This window comes from Sceloporus occidentalis, unplaced genomic scaffold, assembly GCF_023333645.1.
Source record: "Sceloporus occidentalis isolate IW3139 unplaced genomic scaffold, rSceOcc1.0.p SCAF_4, whole genome shotgun sequence".
Classification (NCBI taxonomy): domain Eukaryota; kingdom Metazoa; phylum Chordata; class Lepidosauria; order Squamata; family Phrynosomatidae; genus Sceloporus; species Sceloporus occidentalis.
This window is the reverse complement of record NW_028316984.1, coordinates 11355730-11380987: the sequence shown is the minus strand read 5'-3', so window position 1 is coordinate 11380987 and position 25258 is coordinate 11355730. Positions and strand designations below refer to the sequence as shown.

Here is a 25258-nt window from a genome sequence, read left to right as displayed (position 1 = left end):
GAGTCTGACTATAGAAATGCTACTGCTGTGTGCAATATAAACCATAGTATTTTTTTTAAAAGAGCATGGTCAGTGAAATGGATATACAGAATAGGGACCTATATATATAGTGATGAGAACCATGTAGCCCACCAATTGTTGTTGGCCAGAAGGTCCTAGGAGCCCTGACCATCATTGCCAATGGTGAAAAACCCTGGAGCTTGCTGTCCACCATCTGGAGGGCCACAAAATTCCTACCACTGCACTTATGGGAAAGTAGAATGGAAAGTATGTATTGAGCATATACCTGAAACTTAAACTGCTGTATTAGCACCTACCACGTGTTAACAGGGAAGGGAGTTCCATAGGGCAGGAACCGCAACATGGAAAACCTGTTTTTCATAGCCATGAGGCAGGCCTCTAGGACTTGTCGAACAACCAAAAATATTTACTATTCCTGGGAACAGAAGTGACTTAAGTCTGGTCAGAGAATCTTCCAGGTACCCTACTCCAAGTTGTTTAGGATTTTATAAGCCAAACGCAAGTCTTTTAACCTGAACTAGAAAGGGAAAAGGACAAGAGAGATTATATATCTTTGGTTCTGGCATTTATAGTAATAGAAATGGGATGAATCTTAGATTACTGTTAGTGTGCATGATTTACTAGAAGTTGTGTTAGGTTGTTAATATGTTGTTGAGTTGCCTCGCCATCTGTTTGCCATTACAAATTAGCTAAACTTGGTGTTTTGAGTCTGGGTGCATGATTATTTAGAGATTATAGCATCTTTAAGCATAACTAATTGTTTTTCTGAAATACTACTAGAAGCAGTATACATTATCCCTTGTAAAGGACACAGACACCCTGGGCTCCTGTAATTTATCTGGCCCCTACAAAGCTTAAATATAAATACATCTCCAGCTTATGTATATAATATATTGTATATTATAATACTACTGGACGAGGGAATGTGTTATTAACTTTGGGTTCATGGTTGTTATTGCATTACCATTTTTTTCCCTGAAAACCCTTAGGTGAATGACTGTCAGGCAGAGATATTAAAGAAAATCATAACAAAAAGTTATAAAATAACACAAGGTTTAAATATGTACGCTGGTTCAGTGCTTATTTCAGTGTAACAACTTACATTAAAATCATTGTGACGATTTCTCTGAACCTTCGGTGATACTTCACCAGTTAACCATAGCCTGCTTCTCTACTCTCTGAACCGATCTCTATTTCCATCTCACCCTATTTTGATCCTGTTTCTGCTCTGTTTCATCTGATTCCCTATCTGCCCCCTTCCTCTATTTAACTGACCATGTTGAGCTTTCACGCCAGTAATTATTAATGTTGTTACACTTCTGGTATTTCTATGTTAATGCACACTTGAGAAGTTATACATGCTGCAGAAGCCAGCCTTTCTTGAGTGGAGAGCCAGTGGTCCTCCAGATTTTGGACAGTAGTCCCCATCAGTCCCAGCAAGCATGGATGTGGCTTTGCTTATGTGTAATGTTAAATGATCAGAGGATACTAAGAGGCTTATAACTGCAGTTGATAAACCATGCAGATAATGTTGTGTTGAATGTTGAAAATATATACTGTACTAGAGAATGAGTGGAAGTTGAATAGAAAGTTGTGGATTTATTAATGTTGGTGAGCAATGGGTCTGGGATATGACAAGTGGTCCTTAGGTTATGATCAGTGTGTTTAGTAAAGGTATTGGAGAATTAAAGTGAACTACAGTTGAAAGCTTAACTCTCTTTGGAATGAAGAGATCCCAGTCTGTAGAAGTCTATGCTATTTGGGGAGGAAAAGGAAAGGAGGCTACCTTCAAGTCTGGTCCACTGGCCAGTAGCATAATTCATTTCAAAGACCGTATCAACTAACTTCCTTTACTAATAGAAACTAGAAGGCTAGAAAATGTCATAGTTCCTGCACTCCATGGGGAAAGCTTGAATTGATACCATCGGTAAACATCAGAAAAGAATAGATCTTATTTCCTCAGTATAAGAATTACTGTTAAGGTCCTTTCTTCCTGAAAGCAGTCAAGTTAGTTTCATAATTTGATTTTCTTTTTTGACTCATAGACAAGAGTTGGTTTTAAAACAAGGGTGGGAAATTTCAAGAGATCCAGATCCCCTAGTCAAGATGTCACAGGTTGAACCATTTAACCATTGGAGCCAATAGAAGTTTTGTAACTGGCAAACATCATTGCCTTTGAAAACAAGTGTATGCTTGAAATGCTACTGACATCTGAATTAAATAATATGATTAAATTAAATATTTTCACCAACTGAAGAAGTTGCTTCTTTCCTCCTTTCTTGTTACATGTTGTGTCAGGACCTGATGCATACTGATAATTCAGTTGGGGGAAAAAGGGTACCATACAAATGAAATAGATTTATCTGTAACAAGAAAGAAGGAAAGTAATAAACATTGTGGACTGTATACAGCAGTACAAATCTGCTTGTACAACAGCAGAATCCAGTGCTGGAATGAGCAATCTTCCCTTCCATGTACAGCCCACTTAGTACCCCCAAACCTTACTCCAGTAGAGTAGAAGCCATCCAGCATGTTTGAGGTTGCACAGTGGAATAGTAGGGAAGGCGGTCCCATGACTTGTACCATTGCCATGTTGCATTGGTCCCTGAAGTTGAATAGTAAATATTCATATAAAGTATTTCAGTATACAGTGTGTCCTTCCCTTATGTGGGGGATCTGTTCCAGACCTCTCTCCCCACGTAAGGGAAATATCGTGTATGGTGGAGCCCCATTGAAAACAGTGGGGATTGTGCCCGCGGCACACTATTGCCTCTTCCAGTGCGTGACTTTCAGCTTATGCTGAAAGTTGCTTATGATGCAGGCGTACTGTATATGTCTCTTGTGCTCCAGAGACTAGGACCCGGAGCGATGGATGCAAGCTACAGGAAAAGAGATTCCACCTCAACATGAGGAGGAACTTCCTGACAGTAAGGGCTGTTCGACAGTGGAACAAACTCCCTCAGAGTGTAGTGGAATCTCCTTCCTTAGAGGTTTTTAAACAGATGGCCATCTGTCGGGGATGCTTTGATTTAGATTTCCTGCATGGCAGGGGGTTGGACTGGATGGCCCTTCATGTGCAATTTTGGAGATTTTCACTTTGACCATTGTTGCGTTCATACATGTTTAGTTAAATCCAGTGTGAGAAATCCACTGAAGGAACTACAGTACTTCCATTTACTAACCAGTTTTAGGAGTGCTGAGGGCTGATGTGGAGAAGAAAAGTAACTAAAGCAGTGCCAGCATAACATTAGAACGATTTTTTGTGTGTTTAATTTATAAATTTTATCCTTACAGAACGAATCTTACCCATTTCAATTTAATTCACTTCATGTTCACGTTAATCAATGAATTGATTCATTTAAATCCACGGTTCACATCCGCTTGCAAACTGGTTTATTATGTAGTGGGAATGAGGACTTAGTTTCTGGCATTTTCTCAGAGGGAAATTCGTTATGTCATGGCTATTAATAATTCATTAATGTCTGTCGTAATGCTGTTCCTTATCAAGTGCTTAGAATTTCATAATGAAATTAAAACAAAGGAAAAGAAAAATTACTCTTAAATCTTAAGGACTCTTTGAGTAGTCTGCAAAAGTCCATTTTTAAAGTGCTTTTTGTTTTTCATTTCAGGGGAATGAGGCAAGCTACCCACTGGAAATGTGCTCACACTGTAAGTTTAAACCTTAGTTACATAATTTCCTAGATTTTTTTAAAAAATGCTTTATATTGGGTCATTGTAATATATTTGGGCAGTCATCATTTATCATTTTATATTGGTATAAAGGACTGAGATCCTGTTTCCTATACAAAAACTTGCTTGCAGCCTCACATACTTCTTAGGTAATACTTAAAATATTTACATTAGATTAATTCAATGAATAAAAGTCTCTCTCTTTCTCTCTTTTTGCAACATGCTGCATCTTTCCAATATGCTGAGTATCATGTGAACCATCCAAACTTATTTTGTTGAAGCTAGGGCAGAGAGTGCATGTGAGATAAAGAAATTGCAAGGAAGTTGGAGACATTACTAAGTTGGATGGCATAATACTTTACCAGGCCACACTACATTTTAAAAAGAGAAGTAAATATTGAAGGAAATGTACTTACGTTGTACCGCTTGTTCAAAATGTACAACTTAATTATAATTAATGAAGGACAGTTCAATTATTCCTAAACATTAGTGACCATGCGCAAATAATTTGAATATAACAAGCTTCATGAGATGTTTCACTTTCTTGCTGTTCCTAAAAAAAAAAAATTGTTAATTATTTCTCCTCTGTGCCCTCCCATACCTCTCTTTAGTTGACGCAGATGAGATTAAACGATTGGGAAAGAGGTTTAAAAAGCTTGATTTAGATAACTCTGGTTCCTTGAGTGTGGAAGAGTTCATGTCTTTGCCTGAGTTGCAACAGAATCCACTGGTGCAGCGAGTAATAGATATATTTGATACAGATGGAAATGGAGAAGTAGACTTCAAAGGTAAGGAACAATCTTACCTCATGAAATTAATATTTCTTGTTATATGCAAGCAGTGTATTAGAAATATCCTAGAAATTGGCCTTATGTTTCCATAACTTACAGTCATTGGTTCAGTTAGTACATCTTTAGCATGTGTATGATTGTCATGATGAGACTCAACCACCCAACTTCTTTTCTCAGATGGTAGCACAAAGGGCCTTTCTGATCCCACTGCTGCCACCAATTATGTGACGTTGATGATCACTATTCCAATTATTCACTGCGAGACTCAAACTCAGGACTCTCAAGCTTCTCCTGCAATTTAACACTCTTTAGATGCCAGCCCTCTGGGTTTCAAATTTTTCCCCCAGCTTGGCACCAACTATTCTTTGACAGTTGCACACCCACTAGCCAATGTGTCTCAAATAGCATACGTCACTTTGGACGTATGCTATTTAAATGATATATGTGTCTTAAGAGGCCAGAAGCCATGCCAAAGCCACGCTCCAGTCCTTAAGACTGGAGTGCAGCTTTGGCACAGCTTCTGGCCTCTTAAGATTAAACAGCATACCTCCAAAGTTACCCGAAGAAGCTTTATTTTGGCCTGTCTGTTGGGGCCCTAAGTTCTCAGAACCTTTATTAAACTTTTGTATCTTATAACCCTTCTGGTTACCTGTGACTCCACTAGTCAACAAATACTATGGTCTGTTACAGACAGGCCAAAATAAAGCTGCTTCGAGTCACTTTGGAGGTATGGTATTTCAATGATGCATGAGTTCTAAGAGTCTGGAAGCTACACCAAAGCTGCACTCCAATCCTTAGGACTGGAGCGTGGCTTTGGTGCGGCTTTTGGAGTCTTAGGATGCATGCATCATTGAAATACCATACCTCCAAAGTGACTCGAAGCAGCTTTATTTTGGCCTGTCTGTAACCTCCCGCAGGACACTACAATAATTTAATTAAGGACACTCTTCATTCCTTTCTTGGGTACTTAAAACTCTTTCTAACTGCCTTGCACAGCAGCCTATCCTAGCCTTAATGGCTCTTCACCCCTCAGGGCACAGTAAACATCATCACCAACAACCCTTTCAAACCTTCTCCTCCATCTTATATACTCATTCCTGGAAGCAGCCCCCACCTTTTCCTGGCTTCGCTCCTATTGACTAGTGCAAAGGTTCTAATCTGCCTCCTCTACATTGATGATTGAAATTCCCACATGAGAAATAATTTATACAGTGGGCCATTGGTATCCACTGGGGTTTGGATCCAGAAACAGATCCCACCCCCTTATAAAATCCACGTATGCTGAAGTCCCATTATATATAATAGCATAGTAAAATGGTGCCCCTTATATAAAATGGCTAAATCGAAAATTGCTTTTTGGTTTTTGGGGAGGAAAAGGAGGGAGACTTTCAAACCATGGATGGTTGAATCCATGGATATGGAAGGCCAGCTACACATTAGGAATCAGTTTGCTGCACTATTAGAAAACTTTTTTTTCCCATTTAAATACATGCTAATGATGAGCATGTTTAAGTTCAGTGCATCTTCACCGTATCAAATGTGTGAACTTGTTTGTGAATAAAAAAAATAAAGAGTGTTGAGGGGAAGGAATCTAGCAGTACCTTTAAGACTGACTTATACTTTGCAGTGAACTTTGCACTTCCTCAGATACACTTGGAAAACTTGTTTGTGAAATATGCATTACTAATTGCTTGTTTGACAAAACAAACCAAAAAAACTTTCATCATTTCTCATTTGAAAAACTGAAAATTGATTGTAGAATTGGTCTGGTCAGAGGCTGGGGGGGGCAGTTTTTGTCCACTCTACGTCTGCATTGCACCAGAGGTTCCATCACATTACTTTTTGCTGATTTGCATCTGTAAATCATGGATATTAGAGAGATGTGGATGGGGGAAAAGGCAGACCTCAAGGCCTGTTAGCTGCTTTGTTGCGTGTTTGGGAAAATTGAGGCCAAAATTCATCTGGGGAAATCCCTCACCATTAAAAAAAAAAAGAGTTAGGCTTCAGCAACTGCAAAAGGAGGTATTGTGGGCTGCATGCAGCTTTTGGGCACTGTGTCTCGGTTCCATGCTTAGTATGATGCCACTCACCAATTAAATAATGTGGCTTTATCTGGATTATTTTGTTTAAGACTGAACATCAAACAAACTGACCAGACAAAAGAGCCCTGGTGGCACAGTGTTTGCCTGTACTGCAATCATTCACTCAAACTACAAGGTTGTGAGTTCAGTACCAGCCAGGGGCTCAGGGTTGACTCAGCCTAGCATCTTTCCAAGGTCGCTAAAATGGGTACCTGGCTTGTTGGGGTCAATTAGCTTACACATGATAAACCATTTAGAGAGTGCTCAAGTGCACTGATAAGTGGTATAGAAATGTACTTGCTATTCCTATTGCTAACTAAATTCTCAGAAATACTTGAGCTCCTTATACTTCTAGAGTGAGAAGGTTGCATTTGCCGTAGTTGGCACAAGAGCTATTTCTTTACTGTTATAAGTAGCATTACTCCAGTATAGGCCTTTTCTGTTTCTCGATTCCATTCAGCTAAGTCAGACAATGAATTTAATCTAGCTGTTTATCTGAATTTGCTTCCTTGCAGGTTATCTGCCATTCATAATCTTGTACTGTGACAGAAGCATATTGCTTCCTGTTGCATGCTGTCAACCCTCTTTCCTTTTTTTAATAGTCTTTACATCAGCACCTATATTTGATTTAGTTTTAATTTTTAAAATTTGATATCTATATTTTAAATTTTATATTACCTTTGCATTTAGTAAGTAGATGATTGATTATATAACAAGATAATTATTCTGCACTGGCAGTAGACAAAAGGTGTGGTTGTATCCAGATACCTGCTTGGGGAAAGAGGCAGGCTGAGGTTGATATCTGTCACCCCAAATATTTTCCTGACACCTTCCAGAGCTGCTCAAATGTGCCTTCTAGAGCTTGGGTCCTGATGAGTGGTGTGGACTGTGGCATGGGATACTGAGAGAGAAAAGGTACTTTGTTTTAAATGGAGCAGACACACAGTCTGTGACCGAGGCAGGAGCAGTGTCTGCCCAACTTTCAAAAACTTTCCCTTCCTTATCAGCACTTTGTGCCACAGCCAACTCCACCAAACAGAGTTCCCAAATTCTTCGGCATTTTATGAGACTTTGGAGTTGTCCACACAGGCCAAAAGGCCCATGTGTCTTCCCCCCCACCCCGGCCTTATGTCATCCTGTTTAGATGATGCAGGCCATTAGCCCTGAACCAAGGTCAAAGAGACCTTAGCACTGTAAGAAGCCCTGGTGGTGTAGTGGTTAAATGCCTGTACTGCAGCCACTCACTCACAAACCATAAGGTTGCGAGTTCAATGCCAGCAAAAGGGCTCAAGCTCAACTCAGGCTGCTAAAATGAGTACCCAGATTGTTGGGGGCAATTAGCTTATGCTTTGTAAACTGCATAGGGAATGCTTAAGTGCACTGATAAGCGGTATAGAAAAGTAAGTGCTATTGCTATTGCTATTAGCATTGGTCTAAATAACCCCTACTTAACCATAGAGTTTTGTGGAAACTCCACGGCAAATCTCAACAAACCAGACAGCCCTGCGCCCTCCTTACTTCCCTGTGCCATTGCTGTCAGTGAGAAGACTCCCGCATCACTGTGTCTTTCTACATCAGACACAGCAATGGAGGTCTTCTCACTAACAGCACCAAGAGAGGGGTGCGCAGTGGTAATTGGTCCATAGTGTAACAGTGGGTGGGCATGTAAACCTGTGGAAGGATCTGGGTTGAGACCCAGGCCAGGGTAGCATGTACTTTAACCCATGGTATCCTGGCCCACCTGCTCAGAAGACTACCTAAAGTCCTGGTAGGAGTCAATTTCCTGTCATGGGTGGATTATCTGGACCCCCCCCCCCTTCAGAAGTTTTTAAGCTTGTATGACATTGTCAGAGTGTTCACGTTATAGTATGGTGCACAAACATGTCAACTAACACCTAAAAGACTACATTTTATATTAAGATTTGCTTTTGGAGAATGGTAGACATACTTACGTAAATCAAGAAGAAATAATGTAACTGCCTATCTACCAAAGTCTGAGAAGTGTAAACTGTTTTATAAATTACCTTCTTGTCTGTATTCTTTAGAATTTATAGAAGGAGTCTCCCAATTCAGTGTCAAAGGCGACAAGGAACAGAAGTTAAGGTGTAAGTATTTTTATTATTGGCATAGTTTTTAGATAATTTTTTGTAGTTTAGAATCTCCCCATCCCTTACAATTGTTAATTTTTTTTATTGAAATAAAAAGTGATTATCTTGAACCTAAACTTTCTGCTTAATTATGTGAGAAATGCGACCTTACAGTCTGAGGTGATGTCTGCAGCCTTTTCAGTAGATGCTATCTTGATGACTGAATTCAACTTAGGGATATTTTAGATTTGAAGGTACTGTACTTCAGCAATTTTTCTCCATCACACTCATGTTTCTACATGATACTATGACCTTTAGCAAGAAGTCGAGCCCACAATCCATTTTGTCACATCTTCAGTAACATACTATGGTATTACAAAATCTGGGTTTAAATCTATCATACAGGAGGTTCACTGTGCCATTGGATTAGTTTTAATAGTGGAATTTTGACCAGAGATAGAAAAAATGACTTTTTTCTCTGCTAACAGTATATTACTAGGAGTAACTACTAATACTTTGTTAGAATTAAGACCCATTGAAATACATGGAATATTGTTCCAGCTAAGTAAGTTTATGATTTCAGCTTTTAGCATGATGAATTTTGAATAGGACCTATCAAAGGGAATACAACAACAGTGTAAGCAAAATATACCAGTATTTAGGTTTGAGATGCTACAGATGCTATATTATATATATTAGTGTAGTCAGGCCAGGTTTGGATAATCAGTGAAATAAATGACCCATACCTTGGCTCAGCTTCTATAATAAGGAATGTTTATTGTATTAAGCTGTTCTTGGATTAGGAAACTGTCATGCTAGGATCAGATAAGACTATTGGCAGGGAAGAGAGCTGAGAAAAGAGAAGGAAGTGCTTTCACAATGGTAACTGTTAGTCTGTGTGGAGTTTGAGAGGAAAGGAAAACGTGGAATACAGCTGGAAATATTCAACCTGGGAGGTGGGGGAATCTTCACAGAAGTCATCTTTGGTACAGAGGTTTTTCTTACTATTGTTTTTCCTTGTAGTTGCTTTTCGTATCTATGATATGGACAAAGATGGCTATATCTCCAATGGGGAGCTCTTCCAGGTTCTGAAGATGATGGTTGGGAACAATCTCAAAGATACTCAATTGCAGCAAATCGTAGACAAAACCATAATAAATGCAGATAAAGATGGTGATGGAAGAATATCCTTTGAGGAATTCTGTGCTGTAAGTTTTTTTTTACATGTTTTTATTCATATACACATAGCTAATTGTTCACCATTGCATCTAGAATTCCATTCATTTTCATCACATATCCTACTTAACTCATATATTTTTGGATTTTAGCTCCCAGTAGCTCCAGCCATCATAGATGGGACAGGGGAGTTGATAGCTTAATTATTAATTAATTAATTAATTAATATTTAAGGAATATAATAGGAGTCATAGTCCAGCAGCATCTAGAGAGAGCCATGAGACATTATACCCTGCTGTACAAGATAACTGTTTTAGTGCTTATATATTTTCTAAAAACACTTCATTGTTTTCACTGCCCTCTTGCATATCTAATCATGTACGTAATATATGCTCCTTTCTTATTGGATATAATTATATTTTTTGGCTGTCATTTTGGCTTTATTTTGCTGTGAGTACTAGCAGAACACTATAGGATTAAAACTACTTGTTTAAAAAAAGCAAACTTTGATCTGAAGAATCTAAAGACCAGTACCACAGTTCCAATTTACCAATTGTATTAGCTGGGGTTCTAGCCTGATTGTGGGTATGTTTAGAGTTATCTATTTTGACATATTTTTAAAAATTCTACAAGTATGTGTTTATTGTATCTTGGCCCACTGGGGGTTTCTGTGCATAACATCTAAATGCATTCTCTAAAAAAGCGATCAGAACAATATTTTTAAAACCAGTCTTTAAACACAAACACAATTAAAGCAGTTAAGGACATAGGAAACAAAACAGCCTTGGCTACCTGCTGGAAACTAAGCAGGGATGGAACTGGCCTAATCTTCCCCAAGGAACTTCCATGACTGAAGTGCTGCTGCTGACAAAGCTGTCTTTCATGTACTTATCAATCTAGTCTATCAGGATATTGGGACATGCAGCAGAACTTCTGAACATCAGGAATTCCGGGGCAGCTCATGGCAGGAGGAAGAACTGCTGGTCTTTCAGATATCCTGGTCCCATCCATTTAAGGCTTTGTACGTCAAAACCAGGAGCTTGCAAGTGAATTGTTACAGGACCAGTGATAATATGAGTCTCTAATATACACACAACTGCCTTTTGCTCTGACTGTAGCTACTGAACACTTTTCAAAGAGAACTTTACACAGAGTATATTACAGTAGTTTAATCAGGAGATGGTCAAACCCACCTTCCTAGAAATAGGTAGCAGAGGCATTCTTGACCACACCAGCTCCTGGCTCCTCAAGAGCACTTAAACCTTTGAGCCTGTTTTTTCAGAGGAAGCACAAAGCTATCCAGAACAGGTTACAGAGAGGTTGTTATAGATGTCTGTTTAGATGAAAGAACATCAAGGTCAATTTATCTAGAAGACTTAGGCCTGTTACAGACAGCCAAAATAAAGCTGCTTCGAGTCACAGTGGAGCTATGGTGTTTCAATGATGCATGCGTCCTAAGAGTCCAGAAGCCACACCAAAGCCACGCTCCAGTCCTTAGGGCTGGAGTGTGGCTTTGGTGCAACTTCTGGACTCTTAGGACGCATGCATCATTGAAACACCATAGCTCCACTGTGACTCGAAGCAGCTTTATTTTGGCTGTCTGTAACAGGCCTTATATTACCAATAAATGTTCTGCTGTGAGTCTAATTTTCATTATATTCTTATATATAGGTTGTAGGAGGCCTAGATATCCACAAAAAGATGGTGGTAGATGTGTGACTCTTTAGGACACCACCCAACACTTTTGCTTTCTTCTCCATCTTTGAAGATCTGCTCAAGACGTCCAGCAACGCTCTCTGTGTATTTAAATGGAAGTATTTTTCTCTGTGAAGCCACATTTTCCAACATGAGCCTCATGAAGCCAACTAAGTGTTATTGAACTTTTATTCTCTCAATAACTTAAGTGTAGCACTTTAAAGTCTGAAGGACAGCAAGATGGGAAGAGCATATCAGTGTGGTGGAGAAAGGGAAGGGGGTTGGCTTTTTAATTTATTTTTCTCATCTTTTATAACAAGAAAATATCTATCTATATATATGTGTGTATTTATATATAGATATATATGTAGCTTTCTATATGTAGTAGTTAGGTGGGCTTTAATTTAATATACTTGATTCAGAAACAAACTATAGAGTACAAAGTGCCAAGCAGAACATTTAACAGTTCGATATATGGATATACATCTTTACTTTTATGTCACACAGTTTTATATATATATATATATATATATAGTAGAAAATGTAAAGTTTTAAATGGTTGTTAGGTCAACTCTTTCCTTTTTCCTGTGATTATTTCAGATATTTATATATTGACTGGCTGAGATAGCATTGCTTCCTGTTAATTTACCTTGATTACATTTTTGTAAGGCAGGAAACTTAAGTTTGTTTATATATACCTGTTGATATATTACCAGACTGCATCTTTGCTTGATAGCTTTCAGTACAATTCTACTTAGTAGTATGATAAAATGTAATAGAATATTCATGCCAAGAACTAGTCCTTGTGTACAAATAGGGTTTACTTATGGCCATTTCATCATTTCACATATTAACTGGATGCAGTTGCACATAATATACCCTTAGTAATCATCAGCTGTGTTACATTAAGTACACATAAAACAGTTGAAAGCATTTGCATTTGTTTCTCAGCATGTAGCTTAATTAAGAATTTAGGATTAACAAGGTAAATGCCTAGAATTCCCATTGCACAGTGAGACTATAAAATTTACCTTGCCATGACGTTATGTTTCAAGCATATAGTTTCCCATATGCATTTAATGTGGTAGTATAATTTGCATAGAAAAACTGGTAATATTTTATATATGTGTATATAGGATTATTATGGGGAAAACATTTAGCCTATGCCATAGGAAAGGAGGAAAGCTTCATTACATTATCTAAATTTATACCTCTTTGTTTTTCTCCAGTTCTTCACTTGGAGATTTTTTTTTCTAGATTTGTCCATATCATGATTTGTAATGGATAGTAACTTGATATGTGTGATATAAAAGTAGCGAGCCATGTTATACAACTTGATATCATCCTTTTCCTTTTCTGCAATGGTACTTATTGGCTAGAAAGAAAGAAAAATACCATTAGATTTTTAGGATAGTACACCCTTTCCTGTATAGCAGTTTTTCTATTTTAAAAGGTTTTATAATCAGCAGTGGAAAAGGCAGGTTGTATGAATTAAATCAAGTTGCCTGCCTGCCATAGCTGTTCCTTCAGCTGAGTGCTGCACATCATGGGCTCTGTCTGTGAGAGAGAAATCCAGGTGCTTGGTGTCCTTGCATGACATGAAGTTTTGCATGTAGATCGATTTGAAATGTTCCTCTTGTTTACATGATTTGCATAATTTTTAAAAAAATAATGTTGCCAAACTTTGGTAAATGTTAAAACAGAATCTCCACTACATGTAACTTTCTTCCTCTGGATCAGTACGTGGCTTATAATCCCAGCCAGTGGTTCTATCTGTTCCAGTGTCAACTGCCATGTGCTCTGCTTCAAGGGGGAACTGTCTTTTGTGAATTTTTTGTACATAAGTATTTGTTACAAACATTTTAGCAAATGCTTTCTATTTCTTAATTGCTTGTGCATATCCTGGCTGGCGTTATAGAAAATAGTGCTAACATTACTTTCTTATCGGGGGGGGGGGGGGGGATAAGCCTTTTTTTTTTTAGTTTGTGTGTGGAAAATGGGTTATGTTGAATGTTTAGATTTTCCTCTGCATGCTACATCATACAAAGTTGGAACTATAGGAACCTTCATAATGTATGGATAAAAAAATAAAATATTTGAACTTTACTATAGTACTGTATTAAGTTACCAAAGAATAAGGAAGTAGCCTTAAAACTAAAATTTGCTTGATTTTTTTCAGGTTTGATTTTCAGTTAAAATAGAATTGATGCTATCTTGCATTACAGCAGTAATTTCACCATTTCTGTCTGACATCTATTCAGCAACATAATTTTCCCCATCTGTGAGGGCAACTGCTTCACATCCATAAGGGTAACTTTTTTTACAAAATGGGCATTTTGTAAAAAAATTAGTTGCAAGGTGATGTGAATAAAAGTTAACAATTTCACATTTTAAGAAATCAGTTCCTTAATGATGTTGGACCAAATAAGCCCTGGAATTTTAGCTAAAGTTCTATGTAGACTAAAGATTTGGCTTGAATTTGAGTGAAATGTCCAAAATTGTACTATCTAGATTATTATGTAGCTCAAAATGTCATCATCTTTCAGATGGACACACCTCCAGTTTGGCACAAAAATAAGGAAGGCTGAATATTAAAAAGTTCATACATTGCAGAATGTCAGAAGTTGTGATTATACATAAAGCTATCTGTCAGAGATTAGATATTGAACAATCTTAGTTGTGCTCCACCTTATTCCTGTTTACAGTATTGACTTGGAGATCCTCGCTTGCGTGGAAAGACCACATTATCACATACTGGTTTAACATTTAAAGAGCATGTGGACAAATGCCATGTACCAGGTATAGAAATATGTACAGATGCTCAAATCTGATCTTTTCTTGCTCTCTCTCATGGGCAGCGTGCTTGAATTAAGGTACTGAGAAATCAATGTGTCTTTACTGTAACTGCTCCACCAAACACAGATGTCGAGCACTGCACTCATGTACTGCCCATTAGGTCGATTCAGAGAACCCTTACTGAAACCAGTTTCAAAAAGAGTAAATTTATCATCATTGAAGAGCTGTAGAATGAAGCAGGACCAATGTCAGAAGGATCAAACAACCTTAGGCTTGAGGAATTACTCCTTAATGTAAGATTTTTTTTTACAGGGGAGGATAAAGTCATGTTCTAAAAACTGTTTTCACAGATCCAGAGGTCTCTCAAGTCTGTATTCCACTTAAAAAGGATGTCCCACTCAAATACATGACTTACTTCTATTTCAGTATTAAAAGGTGCTTCAAGCCACTTATGTATATACTGTAAAAATGTGTGCAGTTGTACGGCTTAGCTTTCTCTTGAATTTTTTTCTATTCTGGGAAACGTATAGGGCTGAATTCTGTCCCATTCCCATAAAAAAAACCTACCTTCTTTGTTTCTGGAGAATATGAGAAAGCTTACTGATTTCAGCCATCTTTATTGGTTCTAGTAAGTTTTAAATAGTTCTAGTGGACCTGTGCATTTTTGTTTTGTTCATGTGCTGTGATAGGATCCTACAGAAAAGGGCTAGTAGGTGCAAACTTTTGATACACGCACTTTAAGCTTCCATTTTCAACTTCTGCTTTGAACTGATGACAGATCTTTAATTCCTCCTCCACCCATCAGTTCAACCAAATACTCTAGCAAAAACAAAATCATACTTACTGGATAAAGTTAGCCAGCGTAACATGCAGCTAAGAATCAGTTATCTGTTACTTGCAACAGACAAGGTTGTTGTCCTGCTATTACTATAATTTCCTCATGTCGTATAGAAACTAATTTAGGTATAGTCAATGGCTGTAGCAAAATTTATCCATTAGGTTCACTTGATACCCTTTACTGATTCCAGCTGTACTAGTTCCAACTGTGCAATAAGAGGTTAAAACCTCATGTGGGATTTGGTGTCTTTTTGTTTGAAGAGGCATCAAGATTAAGAGATGGGTTCCCAGGATCAAAGGAAAACAGTATATTGTCCAGCACTTACTACTGAGTATATTGCCAGGCAATAGTACTCTTCCTCTGGGAGTCAGCCTAGAAGTCACTGTAGTGCATGAGTAATTCTTCCATACTAAGTAACTGACATGTTTATATTTTGAAACACACAAGTGTTAAATAGGTTACATTCAGCAAAACATGGTGAGCCACCTTTTATTACACATCAGTTCACTTAAATAGATTCAGACATTATGCCTGCTTGAAAACACTGTTGCAGCAATCTCTCTCCACATCACTCATGCTGGAGCTGTGAACTGCCATCAGTTTGAGTCTGTTTCTGTGTACAAGTCATTTGTTTCTTATGTAGAAAATCCTGGAGCTTCAAATCCTTCCTCTTAAAATCTTTCTGCTGCTCTACTGGCCACTGCTCTTATATTTCCATAAACTTTTGATGGAGGACTTCCTGTAGAAGAAAGCAAAATATTTGTATTACCAATACATTAACTGTTCTGTACTGAATTTTACTGGCTTAATAAACTACATCATTTCATTAGGCATGGATGAAAGGTAAGAAGTGCTTGCACAAAAAGCTGAGGCCCTACCAGCTCTGGTTGTCAGCAAAGCAGCATATTTTCTGCACATTTCAATGTATGTTACTTTAGAGTGTATGCAGCCAAATGAAAATGTCTAATGTGGTTGCTATGCTATTCCATATCTTTACTAAGTGCTAAAAACAGAGTAGTTCAGGCATTTATTCTGCATGAGAGGATGGTTAATGAAACAATGCTTATGTTCAAATGAAACTAGTCTGACTTAAACCATTTTTCCAAACCCAGACTATCAAACCATTGTGCCTATGGAAGCAGGGTCCATGTGTAAGAAAGACACAGTCATTCTTTTTTCTATAGCCTACACTGCCCTAATTTTTTTAAAAAAGTCAGAGGGCTGGGAAACTCACAGGATGAGGAGAGGATGCGTTGAAAATCAAGAGCAGCATCTGAGAGGACTCAAAACAGAAAATGAGAGGAGAAGGAAGGAAAAGGGCTGGGCAGAGATAGAGAAAGCATAAGGGTTTCCCTTCCTGCGCCTAGTCTCTACATGTTGATTGGGAGGGGCACAAATGTTTGGGGGACCACACTAATGGGTTTGGTGGCCTGTCTGGTGGCTGGTCTTTGTCCATCCCTGCCTTATAAGCCACTATTAAAAATCCAGTGATGCCTCAAGAGCTACAAGAGGAAGTGAAACTACATTTACAGCTACAACAATGCAACAATATTAACTTTGGTGAAAAACGCTTACCTAAAATGAGATTGCAAATTGCTGTTCGTGCCATTTTAATATTCTGGAAGGACCCTAAAATATGAACTTTCCTGTAATAAAAAAGAGATTGTGTTATTTAAGAACATCTGTCCAGCACTTCAGAGAATTCTGCTTTTATCAACCCCAAATTTTGTTTTAAACTGTAGAACAGCCAACTGGCCAAGCCATGTCTTCATAAGGAAAGATTTCAACCACTCATCAACTGCTTGCACCTCAGTATTAGAAGTAGCTATGGCATCCAACCACCTCAATTTACTTCATTTCAGATCCACTTTACTGCACTGCATGGTAATACCTGCACCATCTGCCAGAGTAAACTCTAGCTCAAAAATCCATCTTAATTTGGGCTAATCCATTCTTCACTTATCTCTTCACATGCTACTGTGTAACACAGTACCAGCACACTACAAAGCTAGCATATAGCTGTCTGCCTAAGTACTTGTCATTGTGAGCAATTGGGAATTTCTGCAAGAGAAACATACAGATTTGTAATCACTGCAACAATGCAGAACTGAGGCATGGTACAGAGCGCCAGGAAGAGGTGACCGGGAACCGCCTCTCTGCTACGTGGCAGTGCCGCACCAACCAAATTGCGCAGCATGGCTATGCAAAACAAGGACCACCTGGAGGCCGCGCAGCAGTAACGTCATCGCTATATGCGCCATCTATTCAGCGCTGTGCAGCGAGGATGCCCTCATCATGGGCGAATGTGGGCAGGGCGCCCCTCACATATGACGAGGATGTCCTTCGGGGCCTGTCTGTACCGGGCCTGACTTAATATCCTGCTTATTAATAATGTATGTATACTACTCTCCAGTGTCCCATCACCCTGAGTATTTAAAGATTTGAGCTGGAGGATTCTTATAATATCTTTCTCGATATTTCTAATTATTCAAAGAGATCAGAAGATTCTATTCACAACACAAAGTCAAAGTTTTCTGAAAGGTAACATTCATTCTCACCAGCCCTAGCTGAGGGTTTGTGATAACATACTGTGCTGTTTAACAAGTCAGCAATGTCTACAGGTGAATTTGTGAGCTCATTCCAATGAGGTGTGTGTGTGTAAGGGGGGGGGGGGGTTACCCAATAAACTTAAATTTCTTCTTCAGATCATCTATGTGGGCTTCCTACAATCTGTTAAAAATGATCTATTGAAAGCCACAGCATGTTCCATTGAAAGTAAGCCCTTTCAAAAAACAATCCTACACGCAGTTTATGTACAAGAGAAATGCAATATAAAGCCATGCATTTGAAATGGGAAGAGTCAAATGGTTTTACAAGGCACACCTGATCAGTTAATATTTTTTTACAATATTAAAACAAGGGGATACAAGGTAAAATATCTAAAAACACAATTGTTGCCTAAATAACAATAAAAATTACAGAAAATTACAATAGTAAGGAAAGTGGGATACTTACGAATCTGCAAGAACTATCCGTGTTCTTGTTACATTTTCAATAGTGAATTTTGTTTTTCCACCTTTCCCAGCAATTCTTCCAATTGCTCTAGAAAGATGATCCCCTTTTAAAGGTTTCACTAAAGAGAAAAAAAAGTTTTTACTGCAACATACATATTTTCACCCTAGCCCTAAACAGGATGACTCTTAAGACCCAGCAAATTGTCCAAAAGAGGGATGGGCAAAGTGTGAGCTCTCCTGAATTTGTTGGACTTCACTCTCCATCAGCTCTAGCCAGCTAAGCAAATGCTGAAGAATGCTGGAAACTGAAGCCCACCATCATATGGGGATACTATGCCCACCTTTGGTCTAGGAACACCTCATACTACAGGACCGCTAAAGATGAACATAAATCTAGTTAATCTCTTTAATGGCGAGTCAATGGAACCCAGAGAAGAACAGGGCAGTATTTTTTTAATATTTAGTCCAAAACAATTCAAATTAAACAGGAGTTACTATAAAGTTAAAATACATAAATGTACCTTGGACTGCAGTGTCAAGATTTACATGTTCAGATAAAAAGTATATAAGGCTATCGTAACTGGACATATACAACTCATTTAATTTATAGCACACCTTCCTCCCAAAACTGGGACAAAAGGTAGCTCAACAAAATTTATTTCAGAAAGGTGCTCAAAAAGTAAATAAAAGCAAATTCAAAGGACATCAGTTTGGAAATTCTAGCATCCGCTCTTCCATAGTGCGCCTAAATAAAATGATCTTTCTCTGCTAGTGGAGGGACAATACTATAAGGACAGCTTGGCTTCCCCTGAAACTGAGTTCCATGGCCTGAGACTAGCCAGACAGAAAGCATTTGGGCATCTGGTTTCAGAAAGGGAGCATTATTTAGTAGGTTTCCCCCTCGGTAGTTTTCGGATAGGAAATGACATATGGAAGGTTTGAAACACACATTCCTTCTACACAAATTTTGATGTGTACTAATCCAAGCCTAGCACTTTCCTCTTGGTGCTTTTGTTCATGTGAGAAGTATCAACCAACTGATGGAGAAAAGCAGTATTGTGTGCTGAGAAATTATGCCTGCATCCTGGCTTGATAAACACTTATGGAAATGTGGAAATGGCAGCATAAGGAAGACCAATACACTTTTAAATACACCCTCCAAAGGCTTTTTGTCTGGGCTGTAATGAACATAAAAGCTATCCTAGTTCCTAATTTATTGACGACAAACCACAATAACTTGCAGTAACACAACAGTATATGTAATATCTCACAGTAATTGAGCTTTTCACTTTAGAAACTCAAAATCCCAAGAAACAAAACGAAAACTGACCATGGTCAAACAGTTACCAATGAATATTCTGCAAATCCATTTTGTTCATTCAGATGACAAAATTACTTGGGCAAGTTTAATACAGTATGTTGTTTTCACTTTAACGAAATGATTTAAGTATTTACAAGAGTGGGGGGAAAACACTGGGTCTCCAAGGGCAATTGTCAGCACCAATGGAGCCCCAAAGGGGCACAGGATGCTACCACAGCTGCCATTTTGGATGACTGGAAATGATGGTTTCATCACTTCTGGTCACTTCGGGGGACTTACTGGGAGGAGGGTTATGGTTGTTTTGTTTTGCAACCCCTTAGCCTTTCAGTGTTTAAAGGGGGCAGAAAAATAAGGATTTGGGGGGAGGGGGTGGTGGAAAAACGAGGTATTACAAGAGGTTTGGAGTAAATTTTAGTATGGGGGGAAAAACTAGGTCTTCTTCTCTCTCTTTCCACTAAGCCTCACTCCATTAGTACCATCTCCTCAGCATTTTAAAGGGATGCAGCCCAAAGTCCATTTCTGCCAAAAAGCAGATTCTGCGGAGCAGTGGTGTTACTCCCTCTTAGGGTGTCACCGGGTGCAGTCTACACACCCCGCATCCCCCAGTGATGCCACTGATTCTTAAAAAATTCAAACGAGTACGCTTATTTTAACAAAATTTGCTTATATCTGTTACAACAGTTATAGGCTGACCTTTTCAATTAACCATATGTAACAGATTTTTTTTATCATGATTTTTATGTGTCCCTCAGTATCTGAAAATCTTTTGAGAATATGAAATCCTAATGATGAAATGCTCACCATCTGTTACTTCAAAGGATTCAAGGAAAAGGTCGTCTAATCTGATCAGGGCAAGAGCATCCTAGGAGAAAGTAGCAAACATTACAATTTTTGCATGGTGAAGAATATTTGACACAAGGATAGTAATCAAGTCGTTTTTCAAAATTTAGGTTCCAGAATATTAATTAAATTATTTTATCATGGAATTCAGACAACAAACATCATTCACTATACACCGATTTCATTTATTCGGACTATACTTACTTGTAATGGAATTAATTATTTTAACCTAAGCAAGGCTTTTCATCATAATGTATGTACTGATCAGCTTATCATAATAATTCACATGCTAGTCAGTCTTGTATTACCATTAATATTATTGTTAAGGTAGTGACCATAGTTTGCATTTTCAGTTCCCGCTCACAGAACTATGTGTATAATAATCCACCAACTGAAGCAACCTTCAATGCATCATGGGCTGAAAACAGATGGCCCTAAAGGAGCAGCTCTGTGCCGCCCCTTTGCTTGCTAGATCGGGGCCATGGCAACTGCTTGCCATGGCCCCGATCCCTCGTTTTTCCAGCCCCAAAAGAAGCAGCAAAATGCCGCTCTTTTGGGGCACTGAAAAAAGCCGCCCTTGGTGCTGCCACAACAGCTCTTCTGTGTTTCTTCGGCGCAACATATATAAATGTTTTGATGCTGCTTGCCCTCTGGTTGGGTGGGAGGTGTGACGCCGCTTTGGGGGCAAAGCTAGGGTGGTCGGTCACCACGCCCTCACTCCACACCAACACTGACATTTCTTGCCAGTCTACAGCCCCTTAGTAAGTGGGATACAGTCCACAAAAACGTGTGCCAGATAAAAAATTGTTAGTTTTTAAAGTGCCACAAGATGCTCATTTCTCTAATTGTGCTATTCGTCTTCCCAACATTTAGTGAGGCTCTACTTCTGTAACTATAAAAGTAACTGCAAGATACACTTAAAATGGAGTGGCATTGCCCTTCATTAAACTACAAATGTAGGTGCTGTAGTTATGCCTTCATGAATGGAAAAATGAATTCTTTTGAAGAGGAGCAGTCATCTGTAACTAGATGTAACCTGTGTGCACCTTCAAGTCACCTATCAACTTATGGCGACCCCATGAATTTCATAGGGTTTTCTTAGGCAAGGAATGCTCAGAGGTAGTTTTGCTAAGTTCCTTCCTCTGAAATATAGCCTACAGCACCTGGGTATATTCACTGGTAGTCTCTCATCCAAGTACTAAGCAGGGTTGACCCTACTTAACTTCCAAGATCAGTTGGGATCTATTACTTTTAGGGTATTTAGGCCTAGCTAGTTCCAAACAATCCTGGTGCTTCAAAGACCTGGATGCCAATTCCACCTGATCATATTCACTCTGCTGACACCCAACTTCATTTCTTTTTCACCAGAGTTAAATTTCACCAGAGTCAAATTTTAGAGCACTGCTCAGACACTGTAAAGGACTAGAGTATTTGCATTTGCCAGAACTTGGATTTTGCTCATGCAAAGACCTATCCCCATGTACCAAAGAGGTTTTCTCTCTTTCAGAACTATCATTTTTCACAGAAAGAGGGCACTTCCTTTCTTCCATGCTGATTTAACCCCTCTCTAGATATCTGAACAGGTCTTTCAGGACTTAAGTTTCACATAAAGAAATAATTAGTCTGAAAATGGAAACTTACCTCTATTTGAAATCCAAGTATAAAAGCTTTCACAAAATCAGATGCTTTCGTTAAAGCACTTATATCTTTTGTTTCTTTACATGTCTGGAAAAGTAAAGGAAGTTTTAACATTCAGCTTGTGAGTTCTTTGAAGTCACCTTGCAATACTACTAACAGCCAGTGCAACTAGGTGCATGTCTGGCTACCACTAGCCTACATCCTTGCTTTTATTCTAAACACTAACCTCTTTGCTTCCACTGACTCTAGGTTGTCATGCTTTCTGTCCTTTCCTTTATTTATTCCTTCTGCATAAGCATACTATGACAACTTTTCCTAAATGTGTACCTATATTTTACCTCTTGCAATATCTGTACGTAAATTTTATCAGCTCCTAAATTTCTGCTGCGTTTCACCTTTGCAAACACCTTCTGCACACGTGTTGCAAAGAACTGAATGGCGTGGGGATGTCAATCCTTTCATTCAGTGGATTAACTTTTAAACCAAGCAACTCATATTTAAAATGGTGTAACTTTAGTCCTATTTGGGTGTTAACAGCACATTCCTCCACGCCATGGTGAACATATCATGGGGTTTTCTTGGCAGGATTTGTTCAGAGGAGGTTTGCTACTGCCATCCCCTGAGGCTGAGAGAGTGTGACTTGCCCAAGGTCACCCAGGGGTATCATGGCTGAGGGGGGAATCTAACTCTGGCCTAGAGATGCAGTCCAAATCTCAAATCATTAATCCATGCTGGCACTACTAATCAGCTTGTAAAGCTTTTCCAGTATATCTGAATTTGTTTCCTTTGCTATTGCCTAATCACCATGGAAGATGATCTCTGGAATTTGGATGAACACATGGAAGATGGAATGGTATCTGATTTGCTAAGGCGACCTGGCAAGATTCACATCCTAAATGGAACAGATTACTAATCAATGAGGGGTGGAAAGAAGTAGATATACAGACTTCAGCAGCAGATTTTCATGCCTACAACCATCACTTTTTTATTTTGAGAATTCTTATACTGTTTCTAATAGCAAAATCTCTAAGTGGTTCACAGCCACTCCGCATGCATAAACATGACTGTCTAACCCTTTCACAAAAAACAACTCACCTTTATCTCTACATTTCTCGTTTTTAAGTTAAACCTAATTTGAAGTTGCAAATGTTCTACAATAGGTGTAAAGATTTTCATCCAGTTCTCTTTCAAAGGCGTGTATCTGTGTGCCGGTACGGGAATTTTCCTCATGTCATCTAGTCCACCCTACATGAAATGAAACTCCATTGTATTAAAAAAGTTAAGTTGCTTGACAAGGAAAACTATTCCACTCATTCGGGCTTATCTTATCTATTTACATAAAACAGGATTCATAGTAGGCTTACATACTAGGACCCCCTCCTTTGCATAATTTAGTAGACTAAAGTAACCTTTTCCTTTTTAAACCTGACTGGAAAAATGGTACATTCAGAATATATAGCCCAAAGTATTTGTTATTGTGGTTGCTTTGTGCTTCCAAGGTGTTACTGACTTGCAGCAGTCCTAAAGCAAACTTAGCATGGTGTTTTCTGGGGCTGAGACTGTGTGACTCAACCAAGGTGACAGAGTGGGCTTCCATAGTAAGTGGGGAATCTCCAGAGTCAGAGTCCAATACTCAAAGCACTACGCTATGCTGGTTCTCCTAATATATTTGTTGTTCTTGTGTGCTGTTAAAATTAATCTAAACCAACCCCCCCTCCATCCCCAGAATTTTAATTCCCAAAGCAAAGCTCGGATGCCACACAAAACTACAGTTACCAGAATTCCACAGCACAGAGCCAGGGCAGTGAAAGGAGTGGAAGGAAGGAAAGAAAGAGGAGAAGGAAGGAAGGAAGAGAAGGAAAGAAAGAAAGGAGAGAAGGGAGGGAAGGAAGAAAGGAAAGAAAGGAAGAGGGAGGAAGAAAAGAAAAGAAAGATGGGAAAGAAGGGATGGAAGGAAGGAAAGAAAGAAAGAAAGAGGAGAAGGAAGGGAGGAGAGGAGAGAAGGAAAGAAGAAAGAAGGCCTCATGCTGGACTATTTCTGCAGTGGGGACACAGAAGGCTCACTTCTGCTCAGAACGGGGGGGGGGCATTTTGGGGATTGCTCCTGGAAACAGAAAAGTGAAATGAAGGAAGGTCCTGGAAAAGGAGGTCAGTCTGGTCACAGCATCACTGTCACTGATGCCTTCCTTCCCTTTCTTTCCTTCCGTCCTCCTTTCCTTCTCTATCTTCCTTCTTTCCTTCCCTCCTCTCCTCCCTTCCTAATCCTCTTTCTTTCTTTCTTTCTTTCTTTCCTTCCTTCCTTCCATTCCTTCTTTCCCATCTTTCTTTTCTTTTCTTCCTCCCTCTTCCTTCCTTTCCTTTCTTCCCTCCCTCCCTTCTCTCCTTTCTTTCTTTCTCTTCCATCCTTCTCTCCTCCCTTCCTTCTCCTTTCTTTCCTTCCTCCCACTCCTTCTTTCCTTCTCTCCCGTCTTTCTTTCCTTTTCGTTTCTTCCTCCCTCTTTGTTTCTTTCCTTCCTTCCATTCCTTCTTTCCTTCTCTCCTGTCTTTCTTTCCTTTCTTCCTCCCTCTTCCTTCCTTCCATTCCTTCTTTCCTGTCTTTCTTTCCTTTTCCTTTTCCTTTTCCTTTCTTCCTCCCTCTTCCTTCCTTCTTGCTCCTCTCCTCTCCTTCCTTCCTTCCCTCTCCTTCTCGCCTTCCCTCCTTCCTTTTCTCCCTTTCTCCCCTCCTTCTGTCCTTCCTCCCTTCCGTGTCACAGCTCTAAGGATGCACTCACCCCGAGGGCCTCTCCTCGCAGAGGGGGGAAGTGGGGCCTCTTCCCGGGCGAGGGGCCTCCCCCGTCCGTCTCCATGGGGGCCTCCCTCCTCTGCCGCTTCCTGCTGCGGACGCTGGTGAAGCCTTCGCCGTCCCCGGCGGGAGGCTGCGTCTCCATCCTAAACCAGGGCCCCGGCAGCGCCCTCCGCGTGATGAGCGCCTCTCTGCCTCCAACACGCCGACAGGAAAAGGAGGGCCCCCGCCGCGACCCCTGACCTCGTGACGTCACTGCCGCTCAACCACCCTCTGCGCTGGACGCTCGCATCATCTGCAGGGGCTCTTCGGACTTCATTTCCCATCATCCCTCAGCGTGGGCTGAAAGGGCTCGGGCGGATGGGAGTTGGAGTCTTGAGGCCTTCCTTAGGAAACACAGAGCGAACACTTAGGACAGTGGTCGCCGAACTGTGCCCTTTATTAAGAGATTTTGGACTTCAGCTCCCAGAATCCTATACTATTGGCCA

The 25258-nt window shown here is 39.5% G+C and overlaps 2 protein-coding genes across 2 annotated transcripts in view; one reads left to right on the top strand and one right to left on the bottom strand.

Moving 5' to 3' along the window:
* The window catches only part of PPP3R1 (protein phosphatase 3 regulatory subunit B, alpha), a 44943-nt gene extending 31296 nt beyond the window's left edge, over nt 1-13647 (top strand). Inside the window, exons 2-6 of the mRNA XM_089519215.1 lie at nt 3651-3690; nt 4323-4499; nt 8629-8688; nt 9694-9878; nt 11518-13647. Of these exons, the coding sequence (XP_089375341.1) occupies nt 3651-3690; nt 4323-4499; nt 8629-8688; nt 9694-9878; nt 11518-11565 (510 nt within the window). The 3' untranslated portion in view covers nt 11566-13647. The remainder of the gene's footprint in view (nt 1-3650; nt 3691-4322; nt 4500-8628; nt 8689-9693; nt 9879-11517) is intronic.
* A 1986-nt stretch (nt 13648-15633) lies between these two features.
* On the bottom strand, nt 15634-25165 carry PNO1 (partner of NOB1 homolog). The gene is made up of 7 exons (XM_089519214.1): nt 24760-25165; nt 23084-23233; nt 21992-22075; nt 20312-20372; nt 18191-18308; nt 16751-16821; nt 15634-15914 (listed from the first exon to the last, which is right to left on the bottom strand). The coding sequence occupies exons 1-7, from the start codon at nt 24913-24915 to the stop codon at nt 15847-15849; spliced, it is 708 nt and encodes a 235-aa protein (XP_089375340.1). The 5' UTR covers nt 24916-25165; the 3' UTR covers nt 15634-15846.
* Between the last annotated feature and the right edge of the window lie 93 nt (nt 25166-25258).

What these genes read in the sequence shown, in the direction of transcription:
- PNO1 (XM_089519214.1), bottom strand. Translation starts at nt 24,915, where the DNA reads ATGGAGACGCAGCCTCCCGCCGGGGACGGCGAAGGCTTCACCAGCGTC. An exon ending in TGCGAGGAGAGGCCCTCGGG is followed by an intron (nt 23,234 to 24,759) that starts GTGAGTGCATCC and finishes CATTTCATGTAG; the next exon opens with GGTGGACTAGATGACATGAG. An exon ending in ATCCTTTGAAGTAACAGATG is followed by an intron (nt 18,309 to 20,311) that starts GTGAGCATTTCA and finishes TTTTCTCTTTAG; the next exon opens with TGAAACCTTTAAAAGGGGAT.